Consider the following 23,123-nt stretch of genomic DNA (forward strand, 5'->3'; position numbering starts at 1 on the left):
TATCTGTGAAAATGTGGTAATAGCTCATTACTATATCAAAATCGATTTGGTAATGCATTTCAAATTTCTAACATCTCTGAAAAAAAAAGCAATTTGATTTGACCCCTATTCTAATATCCGTTGAGATGACGTTTTATTCGAAATCAAATGACAATTGCATACAATATTGACAAATCTCGCACGTAAGTTGGTATCGGACGATATGGTAATCGACCCCGACTCTAGTTTGTCTCTGAATTAAAAAAAAACTACGGATGCGTGACGTGCGTGAAAAAAGTTTTCATTTGCCGCCATTTAACGTACAGTTTATCTTTTAATTAGTTTATAAGTAAAAAATAATTTGTTTTGTTGTTTTTAAAGGAACTATAACAAAAGTTTCGTGTAAAATGTGCGATAAAGATATTTCGGAGACGCCATGTCATATCCGCGAGTTCCGCCAGAGAGCAAAATCGGCTGTAATATCAAGTTAGTGAATATATCATAGAAAGTTTATAATATGTGTGTAGATAAAGCAGTGTATGTAACTGTACATAATTAGGCATTAAAACACTCGTGTGATACTATTATGAAACTCATTTCATTCGTTTCATAAACCCACACTCGTATTTTAATGCCTTTCATTATGTAGCAGTCACATAAACTACTATTAACATCTTGAAGATGAGATGATACCTAATTACTACCATTCTAATTTAAAAGTGGAAAAACTACTGTCTTGGGTGAGACTTGAACTCACGGCCTCTGGATCGGCACTCCAGCGCCCTGCCGAGCCACCAGGACCTCATCCATAGCCAGCGAACCTTTCCACCATAGTCTACCTAGAGTCTAGGGGACCCTAGCGACATCTACCGTAAGAGCGTTACACTTCTTACTAGTACAACATAGGTGGGCCTGGGCTATAACCGCGAAAATCGAAGTTCGCAAATTGCGAGCATTTTTCTCTGTCACTCTAATTACGCCTTCATTGCATTAAAAGAGAAAGATCCCCGCAATTTGCGAATTTCGGTTTTCGCGGTAGCCGCTGTTTTCAAGAAATGATAAACTAATTTCTGCTGACGTATAGGGATCGTGCGCGTTGGAGGATCTGCCATCTTGTGGCCTGAATCGGAAACATTATGTGCACATGTACATTGCCAAAGCAAGTGCTACCATCTACCGTTCTCGTCGGTACGTTTCCTTGTGCATAGTAGGTTCTGGGGGCTACATCGGAAGCATAAACGACACATTTACGCCTCGAGCCAAAAATCTGACGGGTCCTATGGTCTCCCCTATAGTTCATGCACGGGGCCTATGCTTTTCAATTTTGCTCAACAATTTTCAGCTAATATTATAACCGGATTATTTTTATTTATTTATTTAATTATTTATTATACTAGAAGTTACAACTTTATTGTTACATACAATGCTCCACAAAACTACATTTAGTTTGACTGTGGAGTCTCAGTATACTATATATAGTCTCAGTATATTATATATTTAATTAAGTATAGTATTATAATACTATACTTAATTAAATTTAAAAATTAGAATAGGTTTACATTCGTAGTTGAAATAGGTAGGTATATCATGAATACACTATAGGGTAACACATCCCCTATAGAGTATTCAGGAGATACCTTTTTAGACTGATTTTAAATCTATTTATTTTGGGCTCTTTTACTATATCCGTGGGCAAAGTGTTTAGTAAATAGGGTAAACGTTTCTTTAGTGTCCTATCGCCATAATAATTATACACCCTAGGTACTTCATATTTGCCCGCAGTTAGTGCTCTGGTATTATGACTATGATTGACTAGATCCCTGTGTTCCTGGCTGCCATGACTGTTTACAGCTAACATATATTTGAGTTTTAATCCCACTGGTAAAATTTTACATACTTTAAATAATTGTCTATAGTCAGATTTGCAACTGTGTTTTATCTTTTTATTAACTAGTAACTTTAGAAAACGAATTTGTAACATTTCTAATTTATCTATGTTAGTTTTAAACGTGAGGCCATAGCAGTCAAGACCGTAACTAATAATAGACTCTACTAAAGAAGTATAAATACATTTCAACGTGCTAACAGGAACTTTAAAACTAAGATGGTAAAATATGCTTAAAAGTATTCTTAATTTATTACTAATGTAATCTACATGAGTCGTCCAGGAGAAATTTTCGTCGATTTTCATGCCAAGATATGTAAAACTATTAACTCTTTCTATGGGCTGACATTTACAAGTTCCGGAGTTATTAATACTATGAAAACATTGGAAACTATGAGTGAAAATGGATGGGATATCATTTTTAGGTACCAGAACTCTATTTGCAACTCCTTATGCTTTTAATATTAATTGTAAATTGTTGTTCAATACAATTTTCGTGAGTCGTGACACTAGAGAATTCTAGTATCAAGGGGCTATTCATAAATTACGTCATTTCAATTTAGGGGGGGGTCTGGGCATCGGATGACGGTAGCATGAAGTAGGAGGAAATGGGGTCATTTGAAGCATGATTTTTGGATGATTATAGGGAGGGTGGGGGTCAAAAATCGTCAAAAATCAATGACGTAATTTATGGACAGCCCCCAAGTACCGGTACTGATAATTCCGCTACTCGATGCTAGATGTCGACTGCGAAAATACTAATATTTTAGTGAGCACTCTATTCTTACTATATTTCTCTATGACTGTACAGTCAGCAGCAGTAGTTGCTAAGCGGGCCAGGCGTTGATGAACTTGACGCGATTTTATTGTTAAGAGAATAAGAGGGTGTCAAGGTAATTTTGCACACCTCGCCAGCTTAGCAACTTCTGCTGCTGACTGTACGATCTAGTCACTAGTGTAAAAACTAGAGATGCCACGAATATTCGGCAACTATTCGGTATTCGGTCACTTTGCCGAATATTCGGTATTCGGCCGAATGTTGCCTACTACTCGGCCGAAAACCGAATATCTGTTGCACCCACGAGTACCTAAAAAGAAAAAAATCACAAAATAGTAATCAAAAACTATAAGGTATATTTAATACATATTTAAAATGTACTCTTTTGAAAGTGGTTAAATACGAAGGCACGTTTTAGAGCGTTTGTTGTTACTTAAATATTTTATTTTTATCATGGGTCTGATTTGATTGACTTTAACTACATTCATTAATTCTGTTCAACATAGAAATATATCTTAGCAAACCTTGTGTTTTGTTGGCAGTTTTCGTAATAATTGTGACTCAAAATGTACGCATGTCATGCCGAATATTCGGTATTCGGCCGAGAGGGGGGCCGAATATTCGGTATTCGGTATTAGGCCAAATTCACTATTCGGGGCATCTCTAGTAAAAACTACAACCACGTGCGGGGTCAGATATCAAGGCGTGTGCCACTTCCAACTAGGTCACTCGGCCGACCAACTAGGTCACGTCACGGCCGTCTCGCTCGCACCCGCACACACCCGGCCCAGGTGGGAGGGGGACGCGAGAACAAAGAGATGCGAGTATCGATCGCGAGGATGCACGTTATGATGAATTTGGTCTTTTGTCTCTGTGTGACAAGGCTGGAGGATTAGGAATAAAGATATACACTTGAGAGGAATATTTGTGTCGCTTAACTTCAAACTCGCGTAAATCCATTGGACCCTCTCAGCAAATATCTATATACCCTATTAAGTTTTCTTAATACCAAAATCGCATAATTTGACAGATGGATTTACCCGAGTTTGAAGTTAAGCGACTCATTTAAAAATGGGTCTCTTTGTATAGTACAGTCACCTGCAATATGTTACTCTTCGAAGGCAGAAGAAATATGTGACACGCTCTTATGGCTCTACAAATAAGATCGTGTCAGATATTTTTGCGGCCTTCGTTGTGTAACATATTATTGCAGGTGGCTGTACGTAGTAGTAGTAAACTCTTTTAAAGACATATTAAAAATAACATACAATTACCTAGTATTATTTTAAACGTCAAACTTCTATGAAATTTTCCCCATTCCTTTTTGTGTAATCTTCTTCTTCCTCGCGTTATCCCGGCATTTCGCCACGGCTCATGAGAGCCTGGGGTCCGCTTGTCAACTAATCCCATGATTTGACGTAGGCAACTAGTTTTTACGAAAGCGACTGCCATCTGACCTTCCAACCCAGAGGGTAAACTAGGCCTTAATGGGACTAGTCCGGTTTCCTCACGATGTTTTCCTTCACCGAAAAGCGACTGGTAAATATCAAATGATATTTCGTACATAAGTTCCGAAAAACTCATTGGTACGAGCCGGGGTTTGAACCCGCGACCTCCAGATTGCAAGTCGCACGCTCTCACCGCTAGGCCACCAGCGTTTTTGTGTAATATAATTATGTTTATCCTATAAATTTTGTATGTATTTATTGCCTTTACATCTACTCTAGTGTGAATTTTGTTTGATTTCAGCATTGAAATATTAGCCAGCCAGTGATGTCATGCATTACGTCACTTCCGCTCCCTTTGTTACCGGAAATAGTAGGATTAGGCTGCGTTTCCACCAGAGGTGTGTGAGGATGCGTAGCGAGTTATGTGTTTTTATTTTTATGAACCAATAGAATCACTCAAATCAATCACCGGGGTAGACCTCGGCGGACTTTCTCTGATCAGATCGGGGAAATCCTGAAGAAAGGCCAGGTCAAGAGCACCCTAAACCGGCGAGCGTGTATGCTGAGGAATGTTATGAATGTGAAGGAAGCGAAAGAGGTATGTCAAGATCGTATCAAGTGGAAATCCGTGGTCTCTGCCTACCCCTCCGGGAAATAGGCGTGATTATATGTATGTAATGGAATCACTTCACTCACGGCCTCCTCCTAGCCTAGTCGGCCTACGAAGCAGGAGGACCCGGGTTCCAATCCCGGTAAGGTTAGAGTATACATGTATTTTATGTGTATACCCATCCCATACCCACAACACAAGCCTTATTGAGCTTACTGTGGGACTAGTTCGATCTGTGTAAAATTGTCCTAAAATATTTATTTATTTTTTTACATACCTATTACCCTCGCTCAGGCAGCAATTTTCTATAGGTTCTTAACATGCACCTTGCTAGGCATCCTTACACATCTCTGGTGTAAACGCAGCCTTAACAGGCACAGTAAGCTGCAAAGATGGCCGCAGGTAGGGTTGCCAACTTTTTTTTGGTGGAATATAGTATTTTCCAGAAAAAGGCATCAAAAATATAGTACATTTCAAAAAAATATAGTACTCTTAGAAAAAAAACTAAACATGAGTGTAATATACGTTTAATCGGAAATATAGTATTTTAGCGTACTATATATTTTTCCAAGAGTATATAGTACAGAGAGCCAAAATATAGTACAATACTATATAATATAGTACGGTTGGCAACCCTAGCCGCAGGGCCTAAAGCATAATACAACTTCTCATAATGCATACTTGGAAGAGATCGCTCTTAAGCGATAAGACCGCCTGTTGTTACCTCTATTGTCTTTATGTTACTGTACATTTATTGTAAACTACGAGTACCTACTTGAGGTCAGGGTGCGAAACTCCTGACTTCGGTCGAACTCGGCTCCGCTCGGCTCAGCATTGCTCCGAGCAATTATTAGGGCACCACTTGACTTCCTTGTGCGCGCACGACCACAGATAAGATAATCACTTGATTTTTAACAACCCTAAATAGCCGAAAGGGATAGTGCCATATATTATAAAGAGACAGCATGATTCGACCCTCTGAACCGCTGTCAACTTCGTTTTTGTAGGAAGTTTCCTTTCTGTACGGTAGTACTATTAATTATTCTGTGGTGAGGTGTGCAATAAATTGTATTGTAACTTCTGTGCAGAGATTAACTCTCTCCGCAGAAACCATAAATCATTTTCATCGAATTATTTTACAATTTTTAATAACTATAAAATTCATACATATGTATATGAAAAAAAGAACAAATAGGATGGGTAATTGGGTATCTATTCAATCCGGGGCACCGCGGCCTCAGCGCTGAAACTAGGCCACACCGCCGGACGGGTGTTTAATACGACCACAGAATAAATAATAGTACTACCGTACAGAAAGGACACTTCCTACAAAACCGAAGCTTACAGCAGTTCAGGGTCGAATCATGTTCATCATCATCATCATCTCAGCCATGACGTCCACTGCTGAACATAGGCCTCCCCCTTGGACCTCCATTCGTACCGGTTGGAAGCGACCCGCATCCAGCGTCCTCCGGCGACCTTAACAAGGTCGTCCGTCCATCTTGTGGGTGGACGTCCTACGCTGCGCTTGCTAGTCCGTGGTCTCCACTCGAGCACTTTTTGACCCCATCGGCCATCGAATCATGTTATCCCTTTATAATATATGGCACTATCCCTTTCAGCTAGGGTTGACAAAATTCAAGCCATTATCTTATCTGTGGTCGTGCACGCAAAAGGAAGTCAAGTGGTGCAAACCCTAATAATGGGGTTGGCAACTGTCAGAGGCTTGCATAGATGGCGCCATCATAGCTTGCCCCTTTTTCTATGAGATTTGGCTTAGAGCTTGCATCCAGGGTATTAAAAAAAAACAAAAACTTGACACAATTCTAGGGATTGACAGGGCAAGCTATATGATGGCGCCATCTGCTAAAACCTTCCACCGGCTAACCCCATTGCTCGGAGCAATGCCGAGCCGAACGGAGCCGAGTTTGACCGAAGTGAGGAGTGTCTCTCGACTGATACGACATAGCTCCACTACGGCCTCGCTGGCCGTTGGTGGCAAGTACTTTAATAACTGGGATAGAGGTTCATCCACATCATAGTTTTGTCGAGCAAATTCGTTATTTTACTTCGTACTTAAAATGTTAAACAAAAGTTAACTGCGGTGTGGAAGCACCTTAGGGGCTGTCCTTAAATTACGTCATCGTTTTTTGTCAATTTTTGACCCCCCCCCCCCCTAAAATCATCCAAAAATCTTGCTTCGAATGATCCCGTTTCCTCCTACGTCATGCTACCATCATCCGATGTTCAGCCCCGCCCCCCTAATTTGAAATGACGTAATTTATGAATAGCCCAAACACAACACGCTCTAGACTCTCTCAAGGCTCCCAGTTATTCTTACCAGGTTTATGTAATTCTAAATACCCTTGTAGAATCAGCCGCGGCAACACCACGGTCAACAGTTACCTGTGCAAATATCAACCTTAATCCACCGACATACGGTCTACCCGAACAGTTCATACAAACAACAGCACTCCTGATTATCTGAACATTTAACTGGACCATTTTAAACCTTATTTTAAAGGTTATGAAGTCCAAATTGTAATTACGCATAAGCAGTGTCATGATGGTTGTGCAAATATCAACCTTAATCCACCGACATACGGTCTACCCGAACAGTTCATACAAACAACAGCACTCCTGATTATCTGAACATTTAACTGGACCATTTTAAACCTTATTTTAAAGGTTATGAAGTCCAAATTGTAATTACGCATACGCAGTGTCATGATGGTACCATGACTAAAGGGTCATTGAGCCATTTTAAACTTTGCTACATTGACATAAGGTTCAGCTAGTAACTGCGTAGTGTGCAAGGTTGCAGATGGCAAGCACAGTCGACACCGTCGACAGTCATCTGAGCAAATATCAACCATACCGCACCGACATAAAGTTCAAATTCTAACAACCTAGCGGGTCACGTCACGATGGTACCATAATAGTTAACTGAGCCATTTTGGACTTTACTGCATCGAGATAAGGTTGAGGTAGTAACTAGGTAGCGTGCAAGGTTGGTGTTGCGGAAGTGGGCGAGGACACTACAATGCCATCTATTGCGGCAGGTGCTAGCTATTTACTACAGTTATTGTAGTTACTATTTGTTGAACATTTTTCGACTCCGTTTCAGAGCGGCTACCGCCGCGAAAACCGTAATTCGCAAATTACAGGGATCTTTCTCTTTTACTCCAACGAAGGCGTAATTAGAGTGACAGAGAAAAATCCCAGATAGGCTAATAGGTCCACAAGATGGACGGACGACCTTGTTAAGGCCGTCGGAAGACGCTGGATGCGGGTCGCTTCCAACCGGTACGAATGGAGGTCCAAGGGGGAGGCCTATGTTCAGCAGTGGACGTCGTATGGCTGAAATGATGATGATGAGGCTAATAGGTAAAACTAGAAACATACATTACAGTCAGCAGCAGAAGTTGCTAAGCGGGCGAGGTGTTCAAAATGTACTTTACGCGATTTATTGTTAAGAAAATAAGAGCGTATCAAGTACAGCGAGGAAATGCGGCCAGCCTCCGGGCACCTTGTCCATTGACGGCGATCTGGGCCAAATTTTTTATCTGTAGGTTAACCTACTAATATTACGGGTCCCATTGCTGAGTCGCTTTGGTATGCATGTGTAAAAATATAATAAATAATATGCAGAAGGCGGTAATTTTGGACACGGCGCGTATAGTACGTCGATTCCTCACTCTGCGGCCCTGACACAGAATAAATAATAGTACTAAGTACAGAAGACTCATTCTAGCTCTAACAAAACGCGGCTGTTACGATCAGCACAGATATGGCCGCTAGGTGGCGACAGCGCCACGCGCGGCTTATGGCAAACCCCAAAATTGGGGCCGAAAGGATGTACTTTTAGCTACCTGTAGCAAAGCGACGAAATCGAGGAGCTAGACACGCCTGGCCCTGACCACCGGTAGCTTGGGCCCTGCCCCGCTGCCGGCGGCACCCTAGGTTAGGTTTTTTATAATGTGTTTATATGTATTTTTTATTGTTTTTTAAGTGCTTTTGTATTTTACTTTTATATTCATGTTATAAACAACCTAACTTAAGATGAAAAATAAATAAAGAATATTTATTGAATAATAACGAATATTTTATTTATTATTCAATAAATAATATATTTATCACTAGCCGAACTCCACTGCATCGGCGCCAGTAGTAGATCTTTTTGGAGCGTGGCCTAGTTCCCCGGCCTGACCTATTTGGAGCGCCCCAATAACACACTTATTGCCTATTACAACCAACTGGAGATGCTATTAGAAATATTAGAACAAATTAAATTATTTTCAGAAAATATTTTAATTTGTTTTGATTTCATAAGCCTTCAGTAAGAAGTGCATATACTTGGACAAATTCGACCTATGCCACTGTGGCCCGGTGGCCGAGTGGTTCAGGCACCTGCCGCGATAGCAGAGGACGCTGGTTCGATTTCAGCCTGGGGCACTGAAGGCCTTGGTCAGTTTTTCTTAGTATATGACATTTATTTCAGTTTACAACTGGAGATGGTTCATAATCTAAGTGACTAATTGCATGTTGTCGTTGTTCAAATCCTGGTAAGGGCATTTAATTGTGTGTTCAACTGTTCATCAGTTCTATTACCCATTACCCCCTTATTTATTAACAACCTCTTACAAACCTTTGTTAGTCTCTTTCTAACAGAATTCTAGGCAGATAGAAACAAACGATTATCAACAGTTTTTTAGATTCGACAGACATGCATATTGCCACTATTCTCTTAAGAGCCAACAGGAGTGGTCATTTCTCCATACAAAACGTACTCGACTGTTTCCTCCGTAGGTTTTGAAGCTAGAGCAATGATTTTTTCAACACAGATTAATAATGTCAATATTTGTGTCGGACCGTTTAGTTTTTTTGATATATTTGTTTTTACGGCTCTAGCCCTTCAAAAAAGCAAAACAGTCCGACACAGATAATTTCATAATCATTTAGATTTCCAAATTTGGTTACGATTGGTTAAGTTTTGGAGGAGGAAACAGTCGAGTACGAAACCTCGATTTTTGAGATTTTTACGCAGGATTTTTCGCCTTGTCCTTATGGCACTCGATTTAGGAGCCGCTTCCGTTAGCGAGACGGGTATATTTACCTAAAATATTTAAATCTCAGCTCCTCTTTCGTCTTAACAAAAGGTTCGCCCCGTTCGCCAAGATCATTTTGAACTTTCGCTTGCTCAGCTACTTCTGCTGTTGGCCCCCCTACACTACGACTCCTATCCTATCCTCATTCAGCGCAGCTCTAGTCGCTGATTTTCTATTGGTCCTTAGACACATCCCTTAGCTACGCGTTCTCGCATATATCAGGTGGAAACGTAGCCTTTTATACATATAATTTCCGATCGCAATATTTAAGTCCCAGCGTCTAACTCAAACCAAGGTTATTTACCGTTAAAACGCGCACATTAGTTTGGTACCCAATTACACCGCTCATAGCAACGCCACTACGCATATAATTCACCTCATTTCCAACCTTATTGCAAGTACATACGGTACACTAATAGTCAGTGTATATAGCTGTTCGATCGGATTTTTTTCGACTGATATTATACCTTATTCCAACGAGGTACGGTCTAGTGTAAGCAGGGCGTAGTGGCAGCCATGGTATATAGCTGTTCGATCGGATTTTTTCGACTGATATTATACCTTATTCCAACGAGATACGGTCTAGTATAAGCAGGGCGTAGTGGCGGCCATTTTGAGTCGGCCGTGAGCGTGCTCGCCAAGGCCGCTACGCAAGTACGCATTATCTCTTATCTCCATTATTCAATAGACACTTTTATGTACTTGGACTTCGGGTTATGTACCTACGTTTAACTGGGCTATAAACGCGAAAATCGAAAATTGCGGGCATCTTTCTCTGTCACTCGTTTTACGCCTTCATTGGAAAAAAAGAGAAAGATCCCGCAATTTGCGAACCTAGCCAAGGGAGGAATGATGAAGTAAAACTACACGCCTAGTTTACGTGTTTTCAGGCAAAAAGATAAACTACTCATTATCGGAAACGGTTTCTGATCATAGAGCTAGGGTAATTCGCCAGTAACTGGTCAGCCCAAACCAAAAATGAATTCTATTCGCCTATAAATAGAATTCATTTTAGTATAAGGTGGCCAGTTATTTAATTCAATTGCGAATTACCCTATCGGTTTTGAAGCTAATTTTGTCTAAAGCGCAGTTTTTGTAAAACTGACAAGGAAAGGTAGCCAATTTATTTATATTATGTTATAGAGTAGCCTAAAATAACAGACATGTATTTTATTAAGCTGCCTAAACTCAAGCTATGGGGTCATCCATTAATTACGTCACGTTTAGGGGGAGGGAGGGATCAAGAAAATGTGACATATTGTGACATGGGGGAGGGGGGAGACACAAACTTTGTGACGTCACTTTAACTTCATCAGCAACCGAAAATTTATTTAAATTATTTAGTTCGCTGTACATTTAAATAACAAGTTTTTAAAACGAAAATAGTTTTTAATCGTTTAATTTTCTTTCCTAAGCAGTTTTGGGTTATAAAATTACTAATATTTATATCGTCAAAAATATTTTGATAAAATATTAATAATACTTAGGTAGGTACTTACTTAATTCGATTTGGCGATTTCGTAGAAAAAATGTGACGTCACACTAGGGGGGGAGGGGTTTGCCAAATGTGACCAAGTGTGACAAGGGGGGGGGAGGGGTCAAAAAACCTAGAAATTGGCGTGACGTAATTAATGGATGACCCCTATTGCGTGAAATTGTCCTTCAAAGTACTGAAAAGTGACTTGTGTACTGACGACGCAAAAGACTGATTCAAAGCTTGTAAAATTTAATCAAGTTCTATTCTCAATAATCTGGCAACAAAGACACAATAAGCAAGAGGTCACCGTGTTAAGTTATTATATTAACCATACCTAGCAGCAGTGAGTAAATAGGAGCAGTAAATATTGTATTAGGGCGTCGCAAATAGGTCGGGCCGGGGAACTGGGACACGGCCGGCGCGGCCCCGCCCGCGCCCGAGCGGCCTCATTGGACAACATGTTTGGACGTTGCAGCAATGAGCACAAAGAAAAACTAAAAGTGGCTAATATAATACTGCTGTCAGTCTTTACTTTAGTATAGTCTCTTCTCCAGAACGGCACAACTCCAGTCACAGCTTATCCTACTACTTATAAAGATAGTTTATTATTCAAGTAGGCATATTACAATGCGCATATGAACGTCATATAAAGCTGCACCAGTGGCGGCGCGTCCATAAAAGCCGATTCCCACCGGCTTGCCTGTTTTTGGACGTTTGAGCAGAGTTTGTAAAGGAAATATGTAAGTCAAATTAACCCCGGCTTGCCTGTGGATATGTTTGACGCGCCACCACTGAGCTGCACCGGCTCTAACTCTACACCTCTGCCTCGAGAAGATTTAAAATATTTAAATCCCCCTCAATTGGAGGAGTGTATCCCAATATGGGACCGGCCACAAACTCGGCGGGGCACATCTTTTCACAACATTACATCATATAATTAACATGCATTACGAGTAAATAAGAAAAAATACATATGTGTTGTCTTAATAAGTATGTGTTGTCTTCTCTCGTCGTGTTAGACGTAACATTCTGGACGCAACGTCGGCAGACGCCGTGACGCTGGTGCGTTCGGAACGTAGCGTCAAAAGTGCTGCTACACACAAACATACACAAAAACATAATGGAAATATTCATCGGCGTCGAGCGGAGACTCGGTAGCTTAGTTGGTTCAGCGAATGTCCCAACAGCGGGTGGAATCACACTTGAAACGATTTTTTTAATTCTAAATCTAAACACACCGCGTCACACAAGTATCCATTATATGCTAATTATCACTAACGGCTCGGCCACGACATTGAGCGACTTGCGACGGCGGCAGGTGTGAACGAAAGGTCCGATCGCTGTGTCTCACTCCAACCTATGGTTATCGCCGCCGCCGTCGCCAGTCGCGCAAAGACGTGGCCGAGCCGTAAGGATGAAAGTTAATGGCGACGTACGAAAATCACCGAGAGTTCTGAGTCAAAGTAAATTGCTTGGTCTTTCGATAGTTTGGTTTGGATAGGTACTTCTGTAAAACTTATAAAAACAAGCAAATTTTGTATGGGATTTTGAATTTCCAAAACGTCCCGCTTGGCGCGCTGTTCAAAATCCCATACCAGTGGGGAGACTCTCCTGACTTTGGTCGAACTCGGCTCCGTTCGGCTCAGCATTGCTCCGAGCAATTATTAGGGTTGGCACCACTTGACTTCCTTGTGCGCGCACGACCACAGATAAGATAATCACTTGAATTTTGACAATCCTAAATAACCGAAACGGATAATGCCATATATTAGAAAGGGATAGCATGATTCTACCCTGAATCGCTGTCAAACTTCGGGTTTGTAGGAAGTGTCCTTTCTGTACGGTAGTACTATTATTTCTTCTGTGCCCGTACAAAAATAGACATAACGCAAACGTCACGCTATCGAATGAAATTTACACTTGAGGTTCTATCCTCCGAAGGCCCAAGGTCCTACCTATAGTACTTATTCAGTTCGCTGAAATTTAAATCATATTCAATTTGAACAGAGTCGCATTTGTTTTGTTTCGATCAATTTTCAAATAAAATCAAAATCAACTCTATTCCGTGCACTAATGGTTCAAATTTCGGTGGCTAATTCTGGATTTTTCATTTGTATGACTGGGCCTTAGGAGGCTATGAGATAATTATGTTCGTGGGAGTGATTTAAATGTAGTAATAGTTAAATCACTCCGAGGTCATGGTGAAGTCGACCAAGCACGCAAACAAAGGGAGTCGAAGGTTCTTTCTTGCTCAATATCAGTTCAGATCGAAACTAATGTACATTGCGTGTCAGGGGTACTGTGTCGGCCATGGGGTTGACCGGTAGAAGTATTTTGCATGGGGCTAGCATAGGTTTTACCCATTAATCCCTAGAATTGTCTATTTAATATTTTGTCCAAATAATAATTTATCCCAAGCCAAATCTCATGGAATAAAACTAGAGGAAGGGAAAACCCATTCTGGCGTCCTCGGAGTAATTAACAATGGAGCCGCCATTAACAGGCGTTCCCCTCTGTCGAAAATAGGCGGCCAATGGTCAACCACATGTCAACCATATGTATGGACTGACGTTTATCTGACATGACGTACCTATACATTTGATGTGCCCCTCCCCCGCAAAAAACGGCAGACTATTTTGTACCGAAAATTTTAGACATGGCGTCTCCGTTGGTTATATCCTCTAAGCTGGCGTCTAATATACTAACCTTTAACAGTTGCCTAACCCATCGTAGACCTTAATACAAGGTACAGAGTTGCTGTTAGTGTATCCAGACAGACAATATTTTAAATTTTAGTAGGAGTAAAACTGGCAATTTTAGGTGACTTTGACATCTAAACGTACTAGTACATCATTTATACACATTTTAACAAAAGTACATTTTCTTAGTTTGACTGAAAACTTTAAATAGAAAAGTAACACAATTATCATCATTTTTATCGTAACTGTTTGACGTAATAAGTAGATATATAGTTGGTCGAGCAGATCTTGTCAGTAGAAAAAGGCAGCAAATTTGAAAAATGTATTATAAGCTTAGAGGATATAACCAATGGAGACGCCATGTCTAAAATTTTCGGTACAAAATAGTCTGCCGTTTTTTGCGGGGGAGGGGCACATCAAATGTATTGGTAGTACGTCATGTTAGATAAACGTCAGTCCATACATATGGTTGACATGTGGTTGACCATTGGCCGCCTATTTTCGACAGAGGGGAATGTTGTGGCGCCTGTTAATGGCGGCTCCATTGTTAATTACTCCGAGATTATAAGCGCGAAGCGATATCGTCTCATAGAAAATTTGAATTTCGCGCCTTTTTCTACTGACAAGATTTGCTTGACCATCTATAATTCGTATTCATATAAAACACAGTAATATTCGCATTCAGCTGAACGAGCTTATAATAACAGAGACTCGACACTGCACTCGGTGACGTCATAGCCATGACTAAACACTAAACAGTTGAACACATGAAATAGTTATTACCAGCACGCACAACATTGTATGTTTATACTTTACCAGTAACATAATATTGACCTAGTAACTGAAATCTGTATTCCAACGAACTTGCAATTGAAACTCTCGGTCCTTGGTCGTCAGACACCAAAAAACTAGTAAAAGAAATTTCTACCAAACTAGTCTGGGTGGGTGGGTGCAATTCTACCAGCAAACATAAGAAAACAACTCAAAATATGCATTCGATTACTTTGTCTCACATTTGAATAAAATGCAACTTTGCTATCAGTTTTTGAAGTTCAAAGTAAGCCTTTTCGAGCTGGTGTGGTGAAAATTATATGATTCCGTTTGACTGATATCATATATATAACTGAATAAGGCGTAGTGTTTAGAAATGACTCACAAAGACCGGACGCGGTAGGAAGTAGGTTTCGAGTGTTATTATGACGTCATAGAAATACCGCGCAAATTAGGTAATCCATATGAAAATTATCATATAAATTGGTTTGAGATCGTTTGCCCACTTTATTTACATAAAACAGTTCGCTTTTTAACAATAGTATTTTAGCATCTTCACTGGACAGCACCTTTCATCTTTTTATTTTATACCTAAGATATTTTATATAGTACAGTCAAGGAATTTAAATTCCGACCCATTTCGTACTTTGTCACAGTGACAACCGTATGAGGTCTCTAGCGGCTTTCATATTGATTGTCACTGTGACAAAGTACGAAATGGGTCGGAATTTAAATTCCTTGACTGTACCTCTTCAGTTCGATGAAATTTAAATCCTATTCAATTGTACAGTCGCCATCAGATATATCGGAGCGGCCAAGCTGTTCACAATATCTGAACACGCACTCTAACGCATTGACAATAGAGGCGTGTTCAGATATTTGTGAACGCCTTGGCCGCTCCGATATATCTGATGGCGACTGTAACAGAGTCGCTTTTGCTTTGTTTCGTTCTAGCGAATTAACGAAATGTCAACTCATTGTAGGTTCAAATTTCAGTGGCAAGTTTTGGATCTTTCATTTGTATGGCTGGCTTTAGGAGGATAGGAAAACCGTAGCCTTGATAACTTTTTCCACTCTTTATGTGCCCTGCCCATTGCCACTTCAGCTTGCTAATCCGGTGGGCTATGTCGGTGACTTTTTAGTTCGTCTACGGATCTCCTCATGTTTGATTCGATCACGTAGAGAAACTCCGAGCATAGCCCTCTCCATAACTCGTTGAGCGACTTTGAGTTTTGAGATGAGTCTCTTTACCTACTTGTTATTTATTAGCATAGAATCGATACACATGATGGTGACTCTCACCATCTGCCATGTCACCATGTTGAAAATCTATAAAGCCTTCGCGGCACCCTAATACATAATGAATGAATCACCTGAACCAGACTAAGGCCGCACCAGATAAATAATTCCATTGTTGGAGGCGCGCCAACTCGCCAACACAAATATAACGCGCCGTAGTTACTACACGACAACTATGCGAGAGGAATTTTACTTCAGTAGCTAAAATCCTGGCATTATTTATGACACTAGGTTCTTTAGCCCAGCGGTTCTCAGTCTTTTTTTTTGACGGAACTCTTTTGGGAAGCGAAATACTTGATGGAACCCTACATTGTACAGTCACCTGCAATAATATGTTACTCATTGAACGCCGCAAAAATATGTGACACGCTCTTATGGCTCTACAAATAAGATCGTGTCAGATATTTTCGCTGCCTTCTTTGTGTACCATATTATTGCAGGTGACTGTACATAAAATTTAACCTAACCCTACATAAAATTCGAATTTTTTCGAGGCGACTAAAGCATAGTGTTCTAAATTCTTGCGGAACCCCTGCAGGGTTCCCTAGGGTTCCGCGGAACACACTTACAGAATGGCTGCTTTAGCCTTTTCCACAAGTCACTCGGACGCCATTTCACCGAAGAGTCAAAACTGAAATTGAACTTAATGCATATGCACGTAGGTCTATGTTGCTCTGTGGTCTGTGACGGATTAATCCGTCTTTGGTGTTGGACCTGGGATTCGGATATATCCGTCGCAAAAGGTTAAAAAAAGCAGTGTGCAGGATCCCAGAGGGCCTAGTCAAGACAATCGTTGATATAAAACGTCCATCCAAACTTAGTATACGCAAACAGTCACGTCGCTTTTCGTAACATCTGCCATACCGATGCATTTTTGCAAATTTTCAAAAGAACTAGTCACATATACACAAACGTAAACTTCCAATATAATTAATTACAAATAAACTATTCTTTTTTTAGGGTTCCATCCGAATCCTCTGTCCGTCTGTCTGTCCTCAGGCTGTATCCCATGAACCATGATAGCTACAGTTGAAATTTTCACAGATGATGTAGTTCTGTTGCCGTTATAGCAACATAAAATATAAATACTAAAAAGTACGGAACCCTCGGTGGGCGAGTACGACTCGCACGTGTCCGGGTTTTTTAATTTAGTATTCAAAACACCCATTTTTCTAAGTTAATAATTAAAACAGCAAGACAATAGTGTTTAAACATACAAATAATTTTGTATTGGTAATACTGGAGTCAGTTATGTAACGCTGCCATACATGACCCAAAAAATTTTTATTAAGCTATGAGCTTCATCACATCTGACTTTTGAGTAATTCTAAGCATTTCTAGCCTGAAGTGGGGGGGAGGGTGGGGTACAAAGACGGCCGCCATCCGTCATCTTTAAAAAAAATCTACTCTGATCCTGGTGGGTACTAGGGCAAGTATGGTATCATTTTCGTATAAACCAAAGACGTAGAATTCATTGCTGATATTTGTTTTTTCAATTTCATAGTAATTTTACAAGAAAAACGTAAAAAGGTGAAAAATTTGGTTGGAGATTTTTGCTACGCGGAGCCGAAACTACAAAAGATAGAAAGTTGAAATTTGCACACTAGATTACATTTATAAAGTGTACAAGAGATAAGAAGCGATTTTGAGAAATTCAACCCCTAAGGGGGTTAAAAAGGGGATGAAAGTTTGTATGGGGTTCAAGTTTTATTTTAAGCTAGGAATTTGAAACTTCGTAAAACGATATATTATTAAAATACAAGAAAACTAATTTCAGCGTTTTTGAAAATTCATCCCCTAAGGTGGTGAAAAAGGAGTTGAAAGTTTGTATGGATATCAAAAAAATTTTCGAACGCGGGACTTGAATCTTTGTATTTGGGGATATTATTAAAAGACAGGAAAAGTAATTTCAGCGTTTTGTAAAATTCATCCCCTAACAGGGTTAAAAAGGGGTTGAAAGTTTGAATCCATTACAAATCCGAGTAGACACACATTTCTTATTGCCTCCCAGGCTTGAAATGCTTAGAATTACTCAAGGAACATATGTGATGAAGCTCATAGCTTAATAAAAAATTTTTGGGTCAACTTTATAACTGCTTCCGCTATAATAACTACAGCATGTTGTGCAACTGACAACCTTGTTGCACACAACAATGTCAACACACCGTGCAAATTAACTAACACAATAAAAACCTCACGATGCAAGATTACCCGACAAGGATAATTCTTTGCTTTACATAAGTATGGTTTGAGGAAAATCTTCACAAGAAACAGAAAGACACGATTGTAAAATAGTTTAGCATTTTTAAGTATTAAATTTAAAAAAAAAATTTTATTCTTTCAAATTTATGAAATGATCGCTTCTTCAAAAGATTTCCCTCGAAATTAAAGTAGTTGGTAATAAGTAGCTGAAATAAAATGACAAATATTATGGCTCCTCTACACGATGGGCCAACGCCGGCCACTCCAAGGGACGCAGCCATGCGGTAGAATGAGATAGCAATATCACTTGCTCCCTCTAACGCATAAATGCGTCCCTTGGAGTGGCCGGCGTTGGCCCATCGTGTAGAGGAAGCCTTACATAAAATACTTAAAGAAAAACTTTGTTATTATATCTCAGAAAATACTAAAATTACAGTAAGATATTGCATGATATAAAATTGTAGAAATGGCAGACTTAATGCCTTAAGGCATTCTCCACCAGGCAACCATTTTGGATCAAACAGAAACCTAAGGGCCCCCCCACATCTGGCGTCTTTCGAGCGTCGGCGTCTACAATTCTATGGCCGACGTCGACGCAACGTCGACGCAGCGTCGACGCAACTGCGCAGCGACATCATTTTCCATAGCGCTGGACCGACGCCGACAGACGCCGACGCTCGAAAGACGCCAGATGTGGGGGGGCCCTTAAAGTAGTTAGTAATAAGAAGTTGAAATAAAATGACAAATATTACTTAAAATACTTAAAGAAAAACTTTGTTATTATATCCAAAAAAATACTAAAATGACAGTAAGATATTGCATGATATAAAATTGTAGAAATGGCAGACTTAATGCATTCTCCGCCAGCCAACCATTTTGGATCAAACAGAAACCTAAACCAATCTGTCATTAAGTTCAAAAACAAGATGGCGATCTGAAAATTAACTGTCATTTTACTAATTTACTTTACTTCAGCTAATTGTGCCGCTTAACTTCAAACTCGGGTAAATCCATTCGACCCTCTCAGCAAATATCTACCCTATTACCTTTTCTTAATACCAAAATCGCATAATCTGACAGATGGATTTACCAGAGTTTGAAGTTAAGCGACTCAAAAACAAAAACATAAAAATGTTGTTGAAGTAGATACCCGTAGTATGAGGCACCACCCACCCACCATTCGACAAGACTGATGCATGGACAGCAGCAGTCAAGCCAAATGATGGACAGGGGACGCCAAGTCTCCGACACTCTGCAGATGAACAGGACCCAGGATGCTGGCTTTGGAGCTAATCTAGATGTACTGGATCTTTATTTCAGAAGAAATAAAGAGCTAGAATATCTAGCAATCCATGACTTCAAGTCAATGTATAGTGTTCCTAAAATACCTAAAAGAATACTTAGAAAGTAGACCTAGGGATACATAGAGAAGACCATAAATGAACAGCATGTATTGCCTATTAATTCTATTAAGCTTAGAATAAATTTAAGTGGGAAAAATTACTGTCTTGGGTGAGACTTGAACTCACGGCCTCTGGATCTATACCCCAGCGCCCTGCCATCATCGAAAGTAGGTATAAGTATAAAAGTAGGTCCAATAATTGAGTTTTGAAAGTTTAATGTAAATTTGACTCGTTTCATCCCTAAAATAAGTATCAGGTAGCCACTATAGTTCGTTTTTTTTAGCATTAGAAAGAACTTGCAAGAAGGTAAGCGATCTTGACATGTCTTTTAATTGAAAAACGCTTTTTAAAAATCAATAACTATTACTTATGAAAGCAGAAGAATATAAATGATCGTATTAGATTCATAATTGTTAAATATTTGCCGTGACTTATTTTTAAAATGTGTTTTTCAATTAAAAGACACATCAAGATTGTTTACCTTATTTCTAATGCTAAAAAAAACGAACTATAGGTGTTAGTTTTTTATCAATTAGTAGTTTTTGTTTAAATATAAAAAAATAATAAAGTATCACTATAATTCATTTGATTGTATTATAATTACTTGTATAATTTTATATAGTTAGTGTTAAGTAAATATATATTATTTTTTTATAAAAGCATAAATTAAAATATAATTAAAATAAAATAAAATAAATAAATAAACTTAATTTTTAATACAACTTAGTAATTGAATAGAATAGAAATATTTATATTTGACAACACATTAAACAATCAAAAACATAGTAAAAGGTTAAAAATATAAAGTGTCACGACATGGCACTCATAAAGAATGAAACATTTGACAGGCACTCCTTAGTGTAGTAGATTCTTATTGGAAAGTGAAAACATTCACAAGTTGATGTAATGATGTAACAGTCAGCCAAATGAAAGTGAAATCTGGAGCATGAACTAAAGGTGCATCCACACAGTAATTCACTTTTGTGAAGCATGATGTGCAACATGACATTCTTTTTTTAATAAAAAATAATTCATTTATTTTTTTAATGAAATGAAAAGGTGAACACATTTAGCACGAGCTACGCGCTAGGAGCGTAGCTGATAACACGGAAAAACCGTATGTAAAGAAAAGCACCTACAAACAAAGAACAAATCGCTGGCAGTGAATATGTTAACTGGAAAAGATCCCTCAAAGGGGTAAGTTCGTCTTTGTTCTTAACTTTTCCTAATTGTAAGTTACAATTATTTTTGTACAATAAAATATAAAATTGGAGTAAGAGAGAAAGATGCCCGAAATTTGCAAACTTAGCTGTTTGTGATAGGCCCTCTGTATCAAGGATGGATCACTAGTTAAACGATGTCACTGGCAGAACTGTGTCAAATGTGTGATATACTATCAGCAAGTACGTACTCGGTCTACAACCACTGATAACGTATCATACTACAAAGAACCGCTTTATTAGATAATATGTAGTACTTGTTTAAAATAACCTAAAGGTGTTAATTATACGTATTATGTAAATTCCTAATGTACTAATGCTTTGTCATCAGATTCACATTATGATTGAAAATCTAATAGGAAATAAAGATTTGTAAGTTGATGCAAATTCATATAAGACTTAAATATGATCGTCAGGTTTATGTTATAGTCCTATTAAAATTAACTTAGAAATTTTACCATTTACCAGACTGAATTCTAATAAAGTCTAGAATGCTCTAGAATGTTCTTAGGTCCTATAGAGCAGCCGTATCACGTACCTGGCTAGTGGTCGAGTCGAACACGGCATCATAGGCGTAGACTCTCGGTGGCTCGGGCGGCACGGCGTTGGAGCGCGTCACGGCCACCGTGCCGTGCACGGCGTCCACGGACACGCAGCACGGCGCGCCCTCCAGTTTCTCCCGCTCATCCATCGGCCGCACCCGCACCACCACGCGGACATTCTCCACCGTCGCCCCTGACTGAGCTTCCCCATCCTGCCAACAGATAATACGTCAACACTCGACACGTCCGCCCCGCACGGGCCCCTGCTACGTTCTAAACCGAATCAATCGCCAGTGCGCAGTTACTATGTCGCAAACGTAGGCGGTTTGTAAGTGACCCTGAAACGCGAAATACGTTATGACTCATTCCCAGAAAAGCTATAATTACTATTATTACTAATACTATTTGAAAGAGACTAGAGAATTTGCAAAAAAACGTGCAATTTTAATCCTCCATGTGGTTTTTGCAAATGAAAGGAAACGAGTTATGAAATCATCGTGACATGATTTCCGGAAATCACATGATAGTCAACGGTTATACTTACGGGCATTTTGGACGACTCCGCCTCGACGCGAACACGAACACAATAAATCGGTTTGCACAAAGCCAAAGCCGCGCAACGCGTACGTTTGTCGGATATTAGGTAAAAATCAATACTCACGACCTAGTTTTTCAGGGTTTCCCATTTCCTTTTGAAATGATGAAATCGGAATGACAAGACGTTTTCGGTTCTGTTGCCATGTACAATGAAAAAAAAAAGGATGCTGCAAACAAGCTGTTTCTTATAAGATTAATATGAATTAAAACCAATAAGAATAAAATTATATGTCAAACCACAATATATAATTGTTCTTACTTTAGCCTACTTTAGTTATTAATCTAAAAGTTCCTGATTTGTAATGATTATTCCTAAAGATAAGAATCGTTTCTTCTCTAAAATGGCAACACTCACACCGGAAGTTTGTATTTGTACTTGGATCCGCCCGTATGTGGGGCCCATAAAGCATCGATCACACAAGCGGACATTTAATTAAATATTGAAATAGTAATTAAAACGAAAATCAATGTCAATTTTGTATTTATGATAATTTTTTATCAATTCAGTAAACTATTGAAAGATTTTATACTGAAATAAAATAGCGAATATTATTAGAAAAACTAATTTATTCTACATACTTGTGTACGGACCCTTAGAAATAGGTATTTTATATAGCATTATTAAGTATAACCCAAAAACTATCCAAAAATTTTAAAATTAACAAATGTAGTCAAAACTGAACATCATATTTATATTTTTTTTGTCAATTATGTATAAAATAAATATGTTAAAAGAGATTTATAAGTAAGAAATAAACTAGCGATGTTACGATTCGACTTCACAAATCGGTTCAAACCGATTTAGGTCTGAAGTCGACTAAATCGACGTGAGTGTTCCGTAAATCGACTTAAGATACGTTCACCCGCTCTAAACGCATCCTTTCATATTTGTTGATGCGTCACTTTCATTTGACATATTGAGGATTAAAATGTACGCAAATCGATTTCAAACCACGAAAAAAAATGTTGCCTTGCACATTGCCGCCATTATTGAGTCGAGTCGAAACTTGGTATCTACCTACAGGTAAAGTAAAATGAAACTTATTGTTTATGTTGTAAGGTTCAATTTCGCATGGGCTTACAGCGATTGATTTGGCGGTATACT

At 39.2% G+C, this 23,123-nt stretch overlaps 1 protein-coding gene across 1 annotated transcript in view; it reads right to left on the bottom strand.

Annotated features, from left to right (window-relative positions):
* Window positions 1-22,127, bottom strand: part of LOC134676529 (kinesin-like protein KIF3A) — a 36,359-nt gene extending 14,232 nt beyond the window's left edge. Inside the window, exons 1-2 of the mRNA XM_063534916.1 lie at window positions 21,962-22,127; window positions 21,418-21,623 (exon numbers count right to left, since the gene is read on the bottom strand). Coding sequence (XP_063390986.1) covers window positions 21,418-21,623; window positions 21,962-21,971 — 216 coding nt within the window. The 5' untranslated portion in view covers window positions 21,972-22,127. The remainder of the gene's footprint in view (window positions 1-21,417; window positions 21,624-21,961) is intronic.
* Window positions 22,128-23,123: the final 996 nt, after the last annotated feature.

Source organism: Cydia fagiglandana, chromosome 24 (assembly GCF_963556715.1).
Source record: "Cydia fagiglandana chromosome 24, ilCydFagi1.1, whole genome shotgun sequence".
NCBI lineage: Eukaryota > Metazoa > Arthropoda > Insecta > Lepidoptera > Tortricidae > Cydia > Cydia fagiglandana.